Raw genomic sequence first — 17,240 nt, forward strand, 5'->3', positions numbered from 1 at the left:
TTGGTGGTTTTTTTGCTTGCTTGGAAACCAAGACTAACAAATGTGTTCACTAAATTTCTTGATTTATGAGGTAATAGGTGTTGCCACATCTGGGCAACTGATCTGAAAATTGTTGGCTTGTTGACAACCGGAATGTTCTGAAGCAAGTACCATCATTTATGTGCTGCAAAGTTGTTATTATGACTTAATGAGTTCAGTTATAGTGCCATAATAATTAACCCTGGTGCTGTCCCTTAAGCATTTAGATAATGGGTTTTCTCACCCACCTGTTGGTGTGAACGCAACTATCTACTGGGTGCTAAAGACTGTTTTAAAGACATCAAGAGCCAGCTTGTGGAAAATCTTAATGGTATCCCTCAGATAATTATGCATTTATATTTACGGTAATGATGCCCAGGTTCCATTGCCTGTAGACTTTGTTCAAGTAAAAACCTCATGCTTCAACCTGAATAGTTGATGAATGTGCACATTAGATTAGATTACATTAGATTAGATTACATTACAGTGTGCAAACAGGCCCTTCGGCCCAACAAGTCCACACCGACCCATCGAAGCGCAACCCACCCATATCCCTACATTTACCCCTCTAACCACTGTGTCACCGTGCCGCCCACATGTATTATTGTAGCTGTTTAGATGTTTAAAAACATTTTAATATTTACAGTCAGTTTGAGAAAGAGAGGAGTATATCTGAGGCTATCTTTTGAACATTAAGGAAGGGCAGTTGTGGGACCATGTAAGCAGGGTTGACTGAGGTATATTGGTAAATTAGGTTAAAGCATAGTTCACGCGGGATGCATCGACAGACATTCAGGGGGATATTTCAGAACCTACAAAATAGTTGCATTCCAACAAGTAACAAGCTCCAAGGGATAGATGCACCATTTCTAGGTAACTTGAAATGTTAAATGTGCAGACAGGTAGCAGTTTGGAAAATTTAAAAAGCATGACCAAGTATTAGTCAAGTGGGAAAATATCCAAAACAAAAAGCTAACAAGGAGTATAAAAAATTAGAGAAGGAAACAGATAATAAAATGAGTGTTCGTCCTATAGAAAGTCAGACTACAAAACTACTAACAGAAAACAAAACAACAGATGAATTAAACTGATATTTTACATGCCTTCACCAAAGAGGATACAAGTAACATTTCAGAAGCAGTGATAAATCATGAAATGAAAAAAATGGGAAAATCGCAGTCACTGGAGGCATGGTACTAAGTAAGTTGTTGCAATGTTGGGTTGGCAATGCCCTGGTTTGGATCAACGTCATCCTTGTGTTTGTAATGAAATGGCTAGTGAGATGTAATTGGCTTTACCTTTCTGAAGTTCTTTGATTTGGAGGCAGTCCTATTATATTTGAAGATGTAACACCTTTGCTCAAAAAAGGAAGAAGACAGAGCAGGAAATTACAGGCCAGCTAGCTTAACATTTGCCATAGGGAAAATGTTAGAACCTTTTGTTTAAGAAGCTATAGCAAGGCATTTGGAGAGAGTCAAAGTAGTTGGATAGCGTCAACATGGCTTTGTGAAAGGCAAGTTATGTTTGACTACAGTATTGGAGTTCTTTAAGATGTTGTAGTGCGCTATGGATAAAAGAGAACTAGTGAGAGCATGTATTTTGGATTTCTTGAAGGTGTTTGATAAGTTTCTACACAAAGATTATTTTTAATGTGGCTGGTTGAGTGAGTGGGTAATAATATGGTAAATCAAGTATATATAATGTGAAGTTGTCCAGGGAAATTTGGCAGGGAGAATAGAAAAATAGGTTTTTTAGCATTGAGAGATTGCAGTACTCTCGACACACAAAGGGAACTGGGTCCTTGTAAATTATTTGCAAAAGGGTTAATATGCAGCTGCATCAAGTAGTTAAGAAAGTTAGTAGAATGCTGTCATAGTGGCTATTGTGGTACTGTCCCTACCTCTGGGCTAGGAGTCCTGGGTTCAACTTCCACTTGTATAGGGGTATAATGACAAATCTGAACAGACTGATTTGGAAAATACTGTGTTGTTGTTTATCATGAGGGGGATTGAATACAAAAATAGGTTATGCTTCGGTTATACAGGGCACAGTTGAGACTACATCTGGAGTACTGCCTTATGAGGAAAGATTTGACAGGTGAAGCTTTTATCCCTTGGAGTTTTGAAGACTAAGAGGTGACATATTTGAAACGTTATACCCTGAGTAGTCTTGAAAGGGTAGGTGTGAAGAGAGTGTTTCCTCTTGAGGAAGAATCTAAAACTGGGGTGTCACTGTTTAAAGTTAAGGAGGGGCTCATTTATAATAGAGATTAAGCAAAATATCTTCTCTTGAAAATTCATCAGTCTTTTCTTCCTGAAAAGTTGAGAGCAGAAGAGTCCTGAATATTTTAAGGCGGAGGTAGATAGATTCTTGTCATGCAAAGAATTGATAGGGGATCAGGCAATGAACAGGAGAGAGCATGCTTTAAAGGACTGACTGGCCTACTCCTCCTAATTGTATGCTGCCTTTATGGTGGTAGTATTAATTTTAACTTAAATCTTATATATATTTTAGAATGCTCCTTGGTTCTATACTATAACCAGATGAAACCTCAGCTAAAGAATTTAAGATCGCACCCATTTGAATTCAGAACTGACGAGGTGTAAATTTTGGTTATTTTATGATTGTATCAGAACTTCTGAGGCCAAACTAATGTGAATAATTTCATTGAGTTTATCGTCCATATTGAGCCTGCTATGGAGAAGATTTGTGACAGAAAACCATATTAGCGACTTTGGGAAAAATTTGATTGAGGGTGGAGAGGGGGGAAACAAAAATCGTTAAATACCCATGTGGTTTAAAAGAAAAATGACTCTTGCAACCCATTGGCTAGGACAATGTGAAGGTAGAAACATGAGACAGGGAAATATTGAACCACCCAGCTGAGCTGCTATACCATCATGTGAATGTGTGGAGTGCTGCCATATTCCTCCTCAAAGGCAGGAGAACAAGACAGCATGTGCAGTAGAGGCTGGCCACTGAACCCAACATTATGCAATTACCCACAATTGGATATGGCACATTATTTAAAGGAAAGTGTGTTCTTGGTTTAGATTAGATTCCCTACAGTATGGAAAGAGGCCCTTCAGCCCAACCAGTCCACACCAACCCTTCAAAGAGTAACCCATCCAGACCCATTCCCCTCTGAATGATGCAGCTTGCACTATGGGCAATTTAGCGTGGCCAATTCGCCTGACTTGTACATCTTTGGACTGTGGGAGGAAACCGGAGCACCCGGAGGAAACCCATGCAGACACTGGGAGAATGTGCAAATTCCACATAAACAGTCACCCGAGGCTGGAATTGAACCTGGGACTCTGGTGCTGTGAGGCGGCAGTGCTAACCACTGAGCCACCGTGAGTTCTTATCTCAGTCCTTATCTCCCTTCCACACAGCCATATACCAAATCACAAGACAGCATATACAGCCAGTATCTTGCTGTATCAGAAAATATTACTGAGCCATAATTATGATATTAGAAATTTTCTCTCTCATGCCCTGTAAGGACTGAGAGTAGAACAGAACAGCACTAGATTTTTCCCCTTTCCCCTACGTACAGAATGGAAGAGAGAAAAGCAGTATTGCTGCCTCTGAGTCATGAAGAATGGGTGAAGATGTATACACAATAGCGCTGGGAAAGAATGGAACCTGCTAGGTAAGACTTGCTGTAATTTTGAGAAAGTTAGCAGTGTGGTGAAATTTATAAACTCAAACTGCTGTTGAGAAAGGAAGAAATGAGAAGAGGGGAGATTTGGAAAGCTAGTAAATGTAACACCACAATGCGAGAAAGGAGAGTGAGAGAAATAAGGCATTACAGGCCAGTTAGTATGATATCAACAATGATGGAGCTGTACAAGGCCTTGGTAAGATCACAGTGGGAATGTTGTGTAAAGTTTTGGTGTATATGTCATACAGGGAATGCATCAAATGTTCATCAGCCTGATTCCTGAGCTGGCAGGTTTGTCATATTGAGAGAAATAAGGTCAGCTAGGTAACGCAAGATCGCTTGAGCAAAAATTCAAATTGTTGGAGAGACTGCGCAACTCTGGCAGCATCTGTGAAGAGAAAGAATCAAGATTAGAGTGGTGCTGGAAAAGCACAGCAGGTCAGGCAGTATCCAAAGAGCAGGAAAATTGACGTTTGAGGCAAAAGCCCTTCACCAGCATCTGCAGTACTCACTTTCGCCCTCTGTGAAGAGAAAGCAAAGTTAACATTTTGAATCCAGTGACCCTAAATCAGAACCAGTGGTAACTAGGAAATGGTGGTATACAGTATATGACGAACACTGGGTGGATGGGGATTAGGTCATAAACCTAAAGTGGGTGGAGACAAAGCCTAGAGGGTGAGAAAGACCAAACAAAGGAATGGATAATGGTAGGCCAGGAAGAAAGAAGGCCTGCTGAGTTTCTCTTGCAATTTCTATTTTTGTTTCAAGATTTCCAGCATCTGCAGTTCTTTTTACTGAAGTCACCATAGTCCCAGAGGGCTGTGCTCTCATTAGAGAGAAACCATTGGTTGTGTGTTTTAACCTACAGGTCACCTGGCCTCAGGAAAGTTTAAAGGCAAGAGCTTTCATGGTGACCTTAGCTGTTGTGGGAATTTAAAGATGGGTTCGAAACACTCATTACACAGCAACAACATATGAGTATGCTGCACTCTGGTTGACCCAACCAATGTGGCTGGCATGCATTCTCAGCTCTTCTGTTCTTTATTCCACCTCTCTGTGCCTTGCTTTTTCAGAAATGTCCTAAAGAGTTCAACATTATGTGGCAAGTTACTTGATATATTGATAGGATAATTTTTGTCCTGCAAAAGGTTCTCCTTTAATACGAGATGCCCAGTGGTGTCATGTTCTTTGTTTAAACCTTGGAGTAAAAGTACACCCTTGTGTTATCTCACACCTTCCATGAGCCTGTTATAATCCCTACATATAGTTTTTTTTTCTTGATCAGCTTTGATACAGCAGCCACAGAAGTGCCTTCCCTATCTCATTTGTGCTGCTACCTAATTGAGAATGTTATAACTCCTTTATCTACTATCCTCAGCTACCTTTTACTTTTAGTCAATGGCTTCATTGTTTGTATTTGACATTTTCTTCTTCATTCATGGAATATGCACTTTGCAGGCTGGGCCAGTATTTACTGTCCATCCCTAGTTGCCCTTGAAGATAATCATTAGTACCTTTGAACTGCTACAGTCCAAACTTGTACATCCACAGTGCTGTTGGGGATGGAGTTCCAAGAGTTTGTCTCAGCAACATTGAGGGAATAGCGATTAATTTCCAAGTCAGAATCATGAGTGGCTTCGAAGGGAACTTGGAGGTGGCTGTGTTCTTATGTATGTGTTGCCCTTGTACTTCTAGATAGTAGTGGTTGTGAAGTTCTGCAGTGCATCTTATAGATGACACATACTGCTGCTACTGAGTATTGTGGATGTGATGCTAATCAAGTGAGCTGCTTTGTTCTGGATGGTGTCAAGTTGGAGTATTCTTGAAGCCACAGTCATCCAGCTAAGTGGGAAGTATTCAATCACATTTCTTTCTTGAGCCTTGTGACTGATGGGCAGGCTTTGGAATCTCGAGGTGATTTACTCACTACAGGATTCCTGACCTCTGATTCTTATCATTCATACATGTCCACAATAAACTGTCCACAATGGCTATTCAGTCTAAATTTTTATCAGTCTATTGAATCATAAAATGATACCCTCATTTTTATTAATATGGTTTCAGAGAAATGAAACTTTTTCAGTTCCCAGTAAAATAAAACTTATAGCATTAACCTGTTCTCTAATTATTCCAAGTTCTATTAATAAATTATCTTTGCCACAATTTTATGTCTCTCATTTCTAGCATACTTAAAATTCCAAACTGGAGATGAAATATGGGAAGAAATATTAGAACACGTTTTACTTCTGTTCCGCCAGTTTGAAACTTTAACCAGATTTTCTGTTATGCTAATTTATAATGGGCGAATTTCCACCCAGGTATAAGAAAATTTGACGAGATTGCTCATTAGATCTATTAGCATTCAAGATATTCGTTTGTCTTAACATGCTTTTACTACGGGAAGAAAATTAATTGCAAACTCATCAAATACATGTATGGGGCTTATTTTCATCAGGATCTCCAATCATGCCCCTTCTTTCACTTCTTTCAGTCCAATCAGCTGTAGCAAAATCTAACCTATTTTACAAAAACATTTGCATACATTTGGAATATAGAAGGGAAGAGAAGAGCTGCAAATGTTAGAAAATGGAAAAAATACCACTTGCTCAAATTGCATCATAAGTCAGTTACATAAAAGAAGTAATAGTTTAAAATTCATGTGGGAACTTGTATCTGAATTTATTGCTGATTTTGTTTACAGATATCCTAGTTCAAAAGTCATACACTTTGAAGAGGAAATTCAATTACTTTTTCATCCCTTTTTAAATAGCCTTTTGTTTTGTCTTTTTCTCTAGCAAGGTTTACCTGATAATGAAAATGATGGGAAACTGGTGTCAATTGAAGGGTAAGGAAGATAGATTGTACATTGTCTGCTTCCAAGAAGAAGAAATTGTTTTTTGCATAATATCTTAACATTTCCTCAGTGCGTCCAAAAGTATTTCACAGCTAAGGTATGCTTTTCTGAAAGATAATTACTTATGGAGGTAAAACTACCAGCTAATTTATATACAGTGAGGTCTGAAAGAATGGTAAATAGGTTGTGGAGAGTACAATAATGTTACAGATTTGTCTGGATGCAGACCCCACGCAAATATGTTGAAGATGTTCAAAATGTAGTCCATTCTTCACACATCCTTGCCCAAGTATTTTGGAAAAGCAAATCAGAGTGGGACCTATACACTTAATGCTAGGGAGTGTTGCTGAACAAAGAGACCTTGGAATGCAGGTTCATACTTCCTTGAAAGTAGAGTTGCTTTCAAGGTAGATAAGTTAGTGAAGAAGGCTTTTGGTATGCTTTCCTTTATTGATTAGAGCATTTCAGTATAGGAGTAGAGAGGTCATGTTATGGCTATACAGGACATTGGTTAGGCCACTTTTGGTAAATACATGCAATTCTGGTCTCCTTCTTATCAGAAGTATGTTATGAAATTTGAAAGGGCAACATCCTTGTAAATCTTTTTTGACAAGAGTGGAGGATTTGAGCTATAGGGAGAGCTGAATAGGCGCCCAAGTATTTTGGAAAAGCAAATCAGAGTGGGACCTATACACTTAATGCTAGGGAGTGTTGCTGAACAAAGAGACCTTGGAATGCAGGTTCATACTTCCTTGAAAGTAGAGTTGCTTTCAAGGTAGATAAGTTAGTGAAGAAGGCTTTTGGTATGCTTTCCTTTATTGATTAGAGCGTTTCAGTATAGGAGTAGAGAGGTCATGTTATGGCTATACAGGACATTGGTTAGGCCACTTTTGGTAAATACATGCAATTCTAGTCTCCTTCTTATCAGAAGTATGTTATGAAATTTGAAAGGGCAACATCCTTGTAAATCTTTTTTGGCAAGAGTGGAGGATTTGAGCTATAGGGAGAGGCTGAATAGGCTGGGACTGTTTTGCCTGGAGGGTCAGAGGCTAAGGGGTATCCTTATCGAGGTTTAAAAAATTATGAGAGGCATGGATAGGATAAACAGAGAAAGTCTTTTTCCTGGGGTGGGGGAGTCCAGAACTAGATGGCATTGGTTTCGGATGAAAGGGAAAAATCATCAAAGGGACCTTAGGGCAACTTTTTCATGCAGAGGATGGTACATGTATAGAATGAGCTGCTAGAGGAAATGGTGGAGTCTGGAACAATTACAGCATTTAAAAGGCACCTGTACAGGTATATGAATGGAAGGGTTTAGAGGAATACAAGCCAAGTGCTGGCAAATGGGACTAGATTAGGTTAGGATATTTGGTCGGCATGAACGAGTTGGATCGAAGGGTCCGTTTCAGTGCTATACGTAGCTATGACTCTGTGCTGTGATCTTGGACTGGAATTCAAGCTCTTGATCTGCTGTTTCCACAAGAATTGTACCACGAATCAATTAATATTTAATGTTTGTTTGAGTTTGGTCACCACTGATCTTTTTCGATAACTAGTTCTTCCAGAAGTTGAGAATTCTGAAAACATAATATTTTAATACACATGGAAGAGTGACTTCATCTAGAAGCTGGAAAGTAGTTTGAATGAAAGCAAATTATAAGTAATTGGCAAAGATGCATTGCTTGCCAATAGAACAGTATACATGATCTCACTAGGTGCAGGTAAATCTGTTGAATCTAGAACTTTTTATAATAATATTGTTAGTAACAATGACATTAGGTGTCATGTAAGTATAGCTCAATAGATATTAATGAAAATTAGAGGAACTAGCTTTTGTTGTAATGCTGAAATGTTTTGAAATAACCTCATCTCAGTACTAACAATTGTTTTCAATGTTATATAGTCCAAATCAGGTTCAAGATCAAATGGAAGATGGAATTACAGTGGAGGACTTGGAGCTTATCAAAGAACGAGAGTCTGCGATTAGGCAGCTGGAGGTACATTTATTTTGTGGCTGAATACTTAATAAGATGTGTACTTTTGATCCAATGTCTTGTATTCTTTCTCCATAACTTCAGGAATGATTTTTTTTTTTACTTATCTTGGGTTGGAGCATTGGCTAAATGGTGAGACATGGGTATTAGCCATTTAGTACCTTGAATCAGTTCTGCCATGAGATAATGGCTGATCAGTGACTTAACTCCTTTGATTGATTGACCTTTTTCCCTATTGGCAAAATAAAGATGATCAATCTTGGATCAAGTTTTAATTATAATTTTAAAACTTACTTCAAATGCTGTTTGCAGAAAATACATTCTCAACTTTGCCCTATATTGCATGAAAAAGGGGTTTCCTACTTTCATTCCTGAAAGGTTTGGCTCTTCTTTTTTGGTCGATGTCCATGATGCCAGACTCCCCAACAGTTCCTATTTACCCTCATGGTTCACTTTAATATCTAAGCTTCGATTAAACCTTTGTTCACCTCAAAATTAGAGAGATTACACCCCTACATTCTATACGCCTTGTAGCTTAACCTTCAGATTCCTGATATCAGTCTAATAAATATAAGTACACTATTTCCAAGTTGAATATTTCCTTTGAAGCATGATGTTTAGAATCGCTGATAGTGATCCAGGTAGTCTAACCAGAGTTTTAATGAATTGAAATATGTTGCCTTAACTGCTTGTATATCCTAGATCTCTAGATATAAAGATCAGCATTTCATTAGCATTTAAAATTACTTTCTGTACTTGTTCACAACATTTTAATTATTGTTGCTGAGTTCCAATTCTCTTTTGGACTGCACTGTTTCTTGTGTTTCACCATTTAGAACATACTCTTGTTCTAAGGTTTCAGTTCAAATGTAGATGACTTCATACTTGCCTCCATTAAAACCTATTTGCCTCAGTCATGCTTATTCACTGAATTTATCAATATCTGTTTCTAGTTGGCAATCATAAAGATATCAGCATGTGGAAAAAAAAAAGCAAATTTACAAATTTGGATACTTAGCTTTCTATCACCTCATGCATCTCTGTGACTATGACTCTAAGTTATTAATGGATATAACGAACAGTTCCAACTCCAGATCCTTGCAGACACAAGTACTCATGTTCTGCTACTTGGTGTGCTCCTGTTTTGTTTTTACTAGATGTCTCCTTCTGTTCAACCAATTTAACCAGGTCAATAATTTTCCTTCAATTCCATGAACTTTACCCTTGGTAATGCCTTACTTATGAGAGACATTATCAAATATCTTCTGGAATTCCATTTAAAATAAAGCACCTGTAGACATGTTCTGTCCACAACTTCAGTCACATTCAAATTCAACAGATTCTTCAGATGTTACTTCCCTTTTTAAAAACCCCATGCTGGAGGTCTATCATCTTAGAAATCATCATAAAATCCCTGCCTTGTGGAAACAGGCCATTTGGCCCAACAAATCCACACCGAGCTTTCAAAGTGCAACCCACCCAGACCAATTCCCCTAAACTATTATTTCACATTTCCCCTGACCAATGCACCTAACTTACACATCCGTGAACACTGTGGGCAATTGAGCATAGCCAATTCACCTAACCTGGATATCTTTGGATCATGGGAGGAAACCAGAGCACCCAGAGGAAACCCATGCACAAACAGGGAGAATGTGCAAAGTCCACATTGACAGTCACCCGAGGCTGGATTGAACCTGTGTCCCTAGGGTTGTGAGACAGCAATGCTAACACTGAAACACCATGCTGCCTACTACTCTGCCACCATGCCGCTTTCTCTGCCACCGTACCGCCCCACTGAGCCACCGTGACAAAGGGAACGCAGTCTACTCCCCCAGACTCTGCTAGTCCCGACTGCAACTACATTTGTCTTTTCTCCCTACTCTTAAATGGCTAGATATTTTTGATACAGAGCCAGAAATTGCTTGAAATACTCAGTAGATCTGGAAGCATCTGAGGAGAGAAAGCAGAGTTAATGTTTTGGGTCCAATGACCCTTCTTCACAATGGTTTGAAGCTGAGAAAATTTTGATTATATGTGCTAAAGATGTGGTTGGGTTAGGGGGAAGGGAGTAAACAATAGGTGAAGTTGGGGAGAGAGAGAGAGAAAACAACAGTTGAACAGACAAAGGAATGGGTGAAGATCAGTAGCTGCTAATCGAGATCATTAGTAACTTATAATGTCTTGGTTGTGATAGCAACAGACCTGGGAGAGTGAGGGTTGGAGTAAGGTGCTAAAATTATTGAACTCAATATTGGGTCCCAAAGGCTGCAGTGCCCCCAAGTGGAAAATGAGAAACTTGCGCTGAGCTTCCCTGGAGCACTGCAGCAAGCCTGAGAGAGAAAGATTGGCCAGGGAACAAGGTGATTTGAAGTGACAGGCAATAAGAAGCTCAGCATAACTTTTGCAGACAAAGTAGGTGCATTGCAAAGCATGACCTACTCTGAACTTTATTTTCCCCAACATGGAAGAGACAGTGAGCAGTGATTGTGAATAGTGGATACGATGGACTAGCTTGAGTGAAGGACAGGTGAATTGCTGCTTCATCTGGAAAGTGTGTCAGGAGTGTAGGATGGTCGCCCAGTCTACATTTTGTATTCCCTATATGGAGGGCACCACATTGTGAGTAGCAAATACAATAAACTAAATTGATTGAAGTGCAAGTAAATCACTAGTGTGTCTGGGGTCTTGGTAAGGAGTGAGCAAGTAAAAAGCAGTTACGCCTTCTGCAATTGCATGGGAAGGTGCTGTGGGAAATGCAAACTTATCATCCGTTTGTTCTTGTCACTCACTTGGGTGTTCTGGAAACCTAGCTGTGGTATTCCTGCAGTTGTCACAAAAGTTGAAGATCATGTAGAAGTATGCAAAGTATCCATTTACCCGTCTTGCAATCCCAGATTCACAGAATGCATGGACCTGGTTTCTGTACTCAACAGGAATTAGTATTTACTTCAAGTTAATAACCTCTACAGGTAAACATTTATGAACCATTGACATAAAACACTAACCGTTAAAACTCCCCCCCCCCCCCCCCCCCCCTAAAAACAGCCCCTTTCACACTCATGTGCATGCATGCACACGAACAGAGACAAGTTTTTTTTAAAATGTGTTTTGGACAGACAAGCCTGGGGATGCTGTTTAGTGGTCTCTGTTCATAGCACTTCCTAAAATTGTTTTTATGGTGATCAGAATCCTGCTTCTCGGTCTTCTTCCTCAAATGATTTACTGGTTTATAGAAGGTACCGGGGTTGGTTCACACTTATGACTCTGACTTAGTTACAGCCCTTGGGCTTTTCCAAAAGATTTGAAATTCTTGCTGTGTGTGTGAATGCGAATGAGGCCAGTAGAGTGGAAGAGAAAACTGACCGTAGCACTGATATAGAGAGTCTTTCAAGAGCAGGGAGAAAAGAGAAGTGGAGTTTTGGTCAGGACTAGCATAGTTGAGGGGACTGTGTTCCCTTTGGCTGGATTGAGAGTCCCGAGGGCTATGTTGCCTACCTAATGCCCAGGTTCGAGAGATCTCATCTGGGCTGCAGAGGAACTTGGAGCAGGAGGGGAAAGATCCAGTTGTTGTCACATAGGAACCAACGATATCAGTGGAAAGAGGTTCTGCTGAGGGAATATGAGTAGCTTGGGGCCAAGTTAAAAAGCACAATTAAAGGTAATAATCTCTGGATTACTATCCAAGCATTGTCGACCTTGCGCCAATTTGCCCAAGGTTAACAAGCTCAAAGATTGGTATGGGAGAAATGGATTTGAATTCATGGTAAATTGGCATCAGTGTTGGGGAAGGAGGGAGCTGTTCTGGCTCCAGCTGAATTTGCTGGGACCAGAGCTGTGGACAGGGCTTTAAATTAAATGGTGGTGGTGGGGGGGAAGGGGGAGGTTTCAGTTGCATAGAAAATTATGAAAAGAGTAAAAGGTGGGAAGGGCTCAGCACAAGTTAAGTTTCCACAATACGTAATAGGACATGATTTGGAGGAGCCGGTGTTGGACTGGGCTGGACAAAGCTAAAAATCTCACAACTCCAGGTTATAGTCCAACAGGTTTATTTGGAGGCACTAGCTTTCGAAGCGCTATTTCTTCATCAGGTGGTTGTGAAGCAGGGTAGGACAGTGTGTGTGCAAAAGGTCAGCAATCTAACTTGAGGCATAGCTGACGGGACAAAGAGAAGCGGAGCAGTCAACACAGGACTAAGGATATTGTACTTAAATGCACACAGTATATGTAATAAGGTAAACGAGCCTATAGTGTAGATTGAAATTAGTGAGCTTGATGTTATAGATATCTCAGGTGTATCTGAAAGGGGATCAGGGCTGGCAACTCAATATCTAAGAATATGTCCTTGTTGAAAGGACAGGCAGATGGTTTGGGGTGTTAGGGTTGGCCTTGTTTGTAAGAAATGAAATTAAATCGATAGCAAGAAATAAGGTACAGCCAGAAGGCATAGAATATTTTTGGGTAGAGTTGAGGAACTGCAAAGGAAAAAAAGACCATAATGGGAGTTATGTACCAGCTTCCAAGTCAGGATGTAGGAAAGAAAATTACTATTACAATAAATATGGGGGACTTCAATATGCAGGTGGACTGGGAAAATTAGGTTAGCAGTCGACCTAAAAAAAACCACAATTTATGGACAAGGTGATGGGTTTTTTTTTTAATAGCTTGTGGTAGAGCCCCATGAGGGAACAGACAGTTCTGGATTTGGTAATGTGTAATGAGGCAGACATGACTGAGGAGCAGAAGGTTAAGGGACCTTTTTGGCAGTGACCATAATATAATAGAATTTACCCTGCAGATTGAGACTGAAAAGATTGAATCAAATGTAATAGTATTACAATTGAGTAAAGGTAACTCCAAAGATATGAGGGAGGAACTGGTCAGCATGGATTGCAAGGGGAGCCTAGCAACTAAAATGATAGAGCAGCAATGGCAGGAGTTTCTGGGGGGGTTATTCAGAAGGTATATCAGAAATTCATCCCAAGGAAGAAGAAAAATATTCGGGGAGCCATGGCTGACAGGGGAAGTAAGGGACAGCATAAAAGCATACGATATTATAAAGATTAATAGAAGGCCAGAGGATTGGGAGGCCTATAAAAACCAGCAGAGGATATCTAAAAAATGTAATAAGGGAGGAGAAGAACTATGAGTGTAAGCTAGCTAGTAATATAAAAGAACATTTGAAAGAGTATATTTAAATATCTGAAAGGTAATGGAGAGGCAAGAATGAACATTGGACCACTGAAAAATGAGGTTGGAGAAGTAGCAATGGAGAACAAAGAATGGTACTTTGCAACCATGTTCACAGTGGAAAACACCAGCATCATACCAGAGTCAGAGGGTAGAGGTGAGTGTAATGGAAGAGATAGCAAAGTTTCCACACACTCTAGTCATAGTCATACAGCACAGGAACAGATCTTTAAGTCCAAACAGTCCACACCCACCATGTTCCCAAATTAAACTAGTCCCACCTCCTGCACTTGGCCCATGTTCCTCCAAACCTTTCCTATTCATGAACTTATTCAAATGTTTTTAAATGTTGTAACTGTACCTGCATTCACCACTTTCTCAGGCAGCTCATGGACCACTCTGTGTTTCAAATAGAAAAGTTGCCCCTCACGTCCTTTTGAAATCTTTCTCCTCTCACCTTCAAAATGTGCCCCCTAGTTTTCAACTTCCCCACCCTTGGGAAAAGACCCTTTTCACCTTATCTCTGCCCTTCGTGATTTTGTAAACCTCAATAAGGTCTCAACCTCCAACACTCCAGCGAAAAAAGTCCCAGGCTTATGACTATCCTGCCCGTATATAGTAACTATAGTCTGAGGAATATAATATATTCAAAGCAAATTTTGTTAATTTTGTTGTAGACCGTGGAAATCTTCAAACATACGTGTAGCAAATCTGAAAAGAAAATGCTTTTATTTATGCAATTATTGCATTAGTTTATTAGTTATGCAATAAAATCGGAAAATACTGATTTGAGCTGCAAATTTGAAATGTAGATCTAGATCAGAAGGGAGAGGAACCTCTTAATCAGAAATTCTCCAATTAGGGAACAGAAACTTTACACAACTAACTTTGCTGCAAATAGTGACTGGAACATTTCTTTTTATTTGTATAAGCTTGTTAAAAATAATTATCTGTTCATTTCAGTCTGATATCCTGGATATTAATGAAATATTTAAAGACTTGGGAATGATGATTCATGAGCAAGGAGATCTAGTTGGTAAGTATCTTGTATTCCAATGGTGACCTTAGCTGTGCTACATTTATCCATCTTTGTTTTATTTCAGATACTGAAATTTTAAAACTTCAATATGCTGTTGAGATTAACACTTTCAGAAATTTTGAGATGAGTGAATAGTTTATTGACTTTTCAGAAGTTAATTAAATGTATAATTGTGGTGCGATGTGCATGCTTTCAGAAATAATACATAAAGGTTTTCTTCCTGTTGTATAAATTAGTAGATTGAATTGATTTGAATCTTATAACTGCCACAAAATACTTGAGCTGTGTCCTAACATTTTATGCAATTCCAGCATAGCTTCCCTGCTACAGTTTCCATTAGCTACATAATTTTAGCTTGTTAAAATAGGATTAGATATTCTTTTGAATCCTAAAAATAGGAAAAGTGTGGTTAGTTGATGAGTAGAAAAGCTGTTTTTGTATAGACAATGTGATAACTGAGTTAACAGAGGCTTAAGAAACTTGATCAATCATTTCTTCATGCCCAGAGATTGCAAATGCTTTTGACAAGTAACCTAGCAGAATTAAATGGAAAATACTGGTTTGGTGAATTATAATAGTAAATATTGTCAAAGTCATGATAGCAGGAAGCTAACTGTGTAAAATATAAACAGACAATTCTTGGTGAATGTTTATTCACGTGATGGTTTGTATGCATATTGTAAACAAATTTATTACTTATTTTCCCCAAAATAATGCCTTGTCAAAGTTTTTAAATCTATTAGTTTTGGATGGCTAGTAGCTCCACAGGTTAGACCTTCCTAATTCAAACTTTAGCTGATGTCAGCTCTTTTCAGTGCCATTGGAAGCTGAACCTAGTACAACTTCAAAGAGACTTCCAAATATGGTACTGTCCATTCATTCTTGTTGACTTCTCTAAAGACAATAATTTACTTAAAAGTTGCACACCAACTTCCATAATGTCCTTTAGTAAAGGGGAGGCTCCAGTGAATTTGCTGAATTGATCTCAGGAAAGAAAACAGAGTTGGTGGTGGAATGCAGCAAGTTGCTGAAATCAGCTGAGTATCTTCAACTTCCACAGTCTTTGTTTAAAATTTTTGTTTTTATTAAACTATGACACAATATTTTGAATTAGTGCTCCAGTGGTGCAGGATGTGCCACTAAAGTGCGCACAATGTATGTACCTAGAGTTTTTTCCAAAAACAGCAAAATAACAAGTGACTGTTAGGTTAAGTGAAACTTGTGTTTGTGCTGGTTAAAGGAAAAATATTGTCCAAGGAGTTGATGAGAAATCCTGGGACTTAACACTATGTTCAGTGGGTTGTTAACACCAATGAGTTTTGAATTAACACGTAGCTCTACAGAGGCCTCATTATTTTAGGCTGATCACAGATTTGTTATTGTGCAGATGGAGGCTATTCAGCTCTTCATGTCTGCACTAAATCCCTAACCAATGTAAATATCTTTTCCTTTCCCTTGTAATCCTTCATTTAATGCCTTATTTGAATCTGTCCCCACCATACTTCCTAGCGATCCATTCCAAATCCTCGCAACTTGTTCATGAAAAATGTATTTTTAAAACTCACCCCATTTTGCTTCTTTCGCAAAACACTGAACTGTGTCATCTGATTCTTGATACTTTTGACAAGCGGGGAACAGTTTATCCCAACCTCACCTGTCCAGACTTCTCATGATTTTGAAAACTCCTATCAATTCTCATCCTAGCTTTGTATCCGAGGAAAACAATCTCAGCTTCTCCAATTTTTCCTCATAACTGAAGTGTCTCTTCCCTGGAATCATTCTCATACACATCCTTCTGAAAATGTGGCATCCAGAACCAGTGTCTTATGAAAAATCATCATCTTGTATGCTTCTGATAATGAATCCTAGAATGCTGAATGCATTATTGACAGCTCCCTATACCTGCTGTACTACTTTTAATGACTCACATTCATATACACCCAAGTCTTTTTGCTCCTGCACACACTTTAGAATAGTACAATTCTTTTTGTTTTTGAACCAAAGCGAATCACCTCACACTTTTGTATTAAACTTGATCTGCCATGTATTAGCCCACTCCACCATTTCAGTCTTTTTGAGACTGCTGTCCTCTCAGTTCACATTTGTCAAGTTTTATGTTGTCTGCAAACTATGGAGTTGTTCCCTGCACATCAGGGAGGGTGGTAAAAAAGGAGGTGGGGTGGCATTGCTAATTAGAAATGGTATAACGGCTGCAGAAAGGAAGTTTGAGGGGGATCTGCCTCTGGAGGTAGTATGGGCTGAAGTCAGAAATAGGAAAGGTGCAGTCACCTTGTGGGGTGTTTACTATAGGCCCCCCAATAGCAGCAGAGATGTGGAGAAACAGATTGGGAAACAGATTTTGGAAAAGTGCAGAAGCCACAGGGTCGTAGTCATGGGCGACTTCAACTTCCCAAATATTGATTGGAAGCTCTTTAGATCAAGTAGATTGGATGGGGCGGTGTTTGCGCAGTGTGTCCA

General features: G+C 39.2%; 1 protein-coding gene across 5 annotated transcripts in view; it reads left to right on the forward strand.

Moving 5' to 3' along the window:
• Nucleotides 1-17,240, forward strand: part of LOC122544180 (syntaxin-7-like) — a 60,585-nt gene that overhangs the window by 38,366 nt on the left and 4,979 nt on the right. For all 5 annotated transcript variants that reach the window (XM_043683221.1, XM_043683230.1, XM_043683239.1 and 2 more), the window contains exons 6-8: nucleotides 6,481-6,530; nucleotides 8,443-8,536; nucleotides 14,687-14,759. In XM_043683221.1, coding sequence (XP_043539156.1) covers nucleotides 6,481-6,530; nucleotides 8,443-8,536; nucleotides 14,687-14,759 — 217 coding nt within the window. The remainder of the gene's footprint in view (nucleotides 1-6,480; nucleotides 6,531-8,442; nucleotides 8,537-14,686; nucleotides 14,760-17,240) is intronic.

Source organism: Chiloscyllium plagiosum, chromosome 3 (assembly GCF_004010195.1).
Source record: "Chiloscyllium plagiosum isolate BGI_BamShark_2017 chromosome 3, ASM401019v2, whole genome shotgun sequence".
NCBI lineage: Eukaryota > Metazoa > Chordata > Chondrichthyes > Orectolobiformes > Hemiscylliidae > Chiloscyllium > Chiloscyllium plagiosum.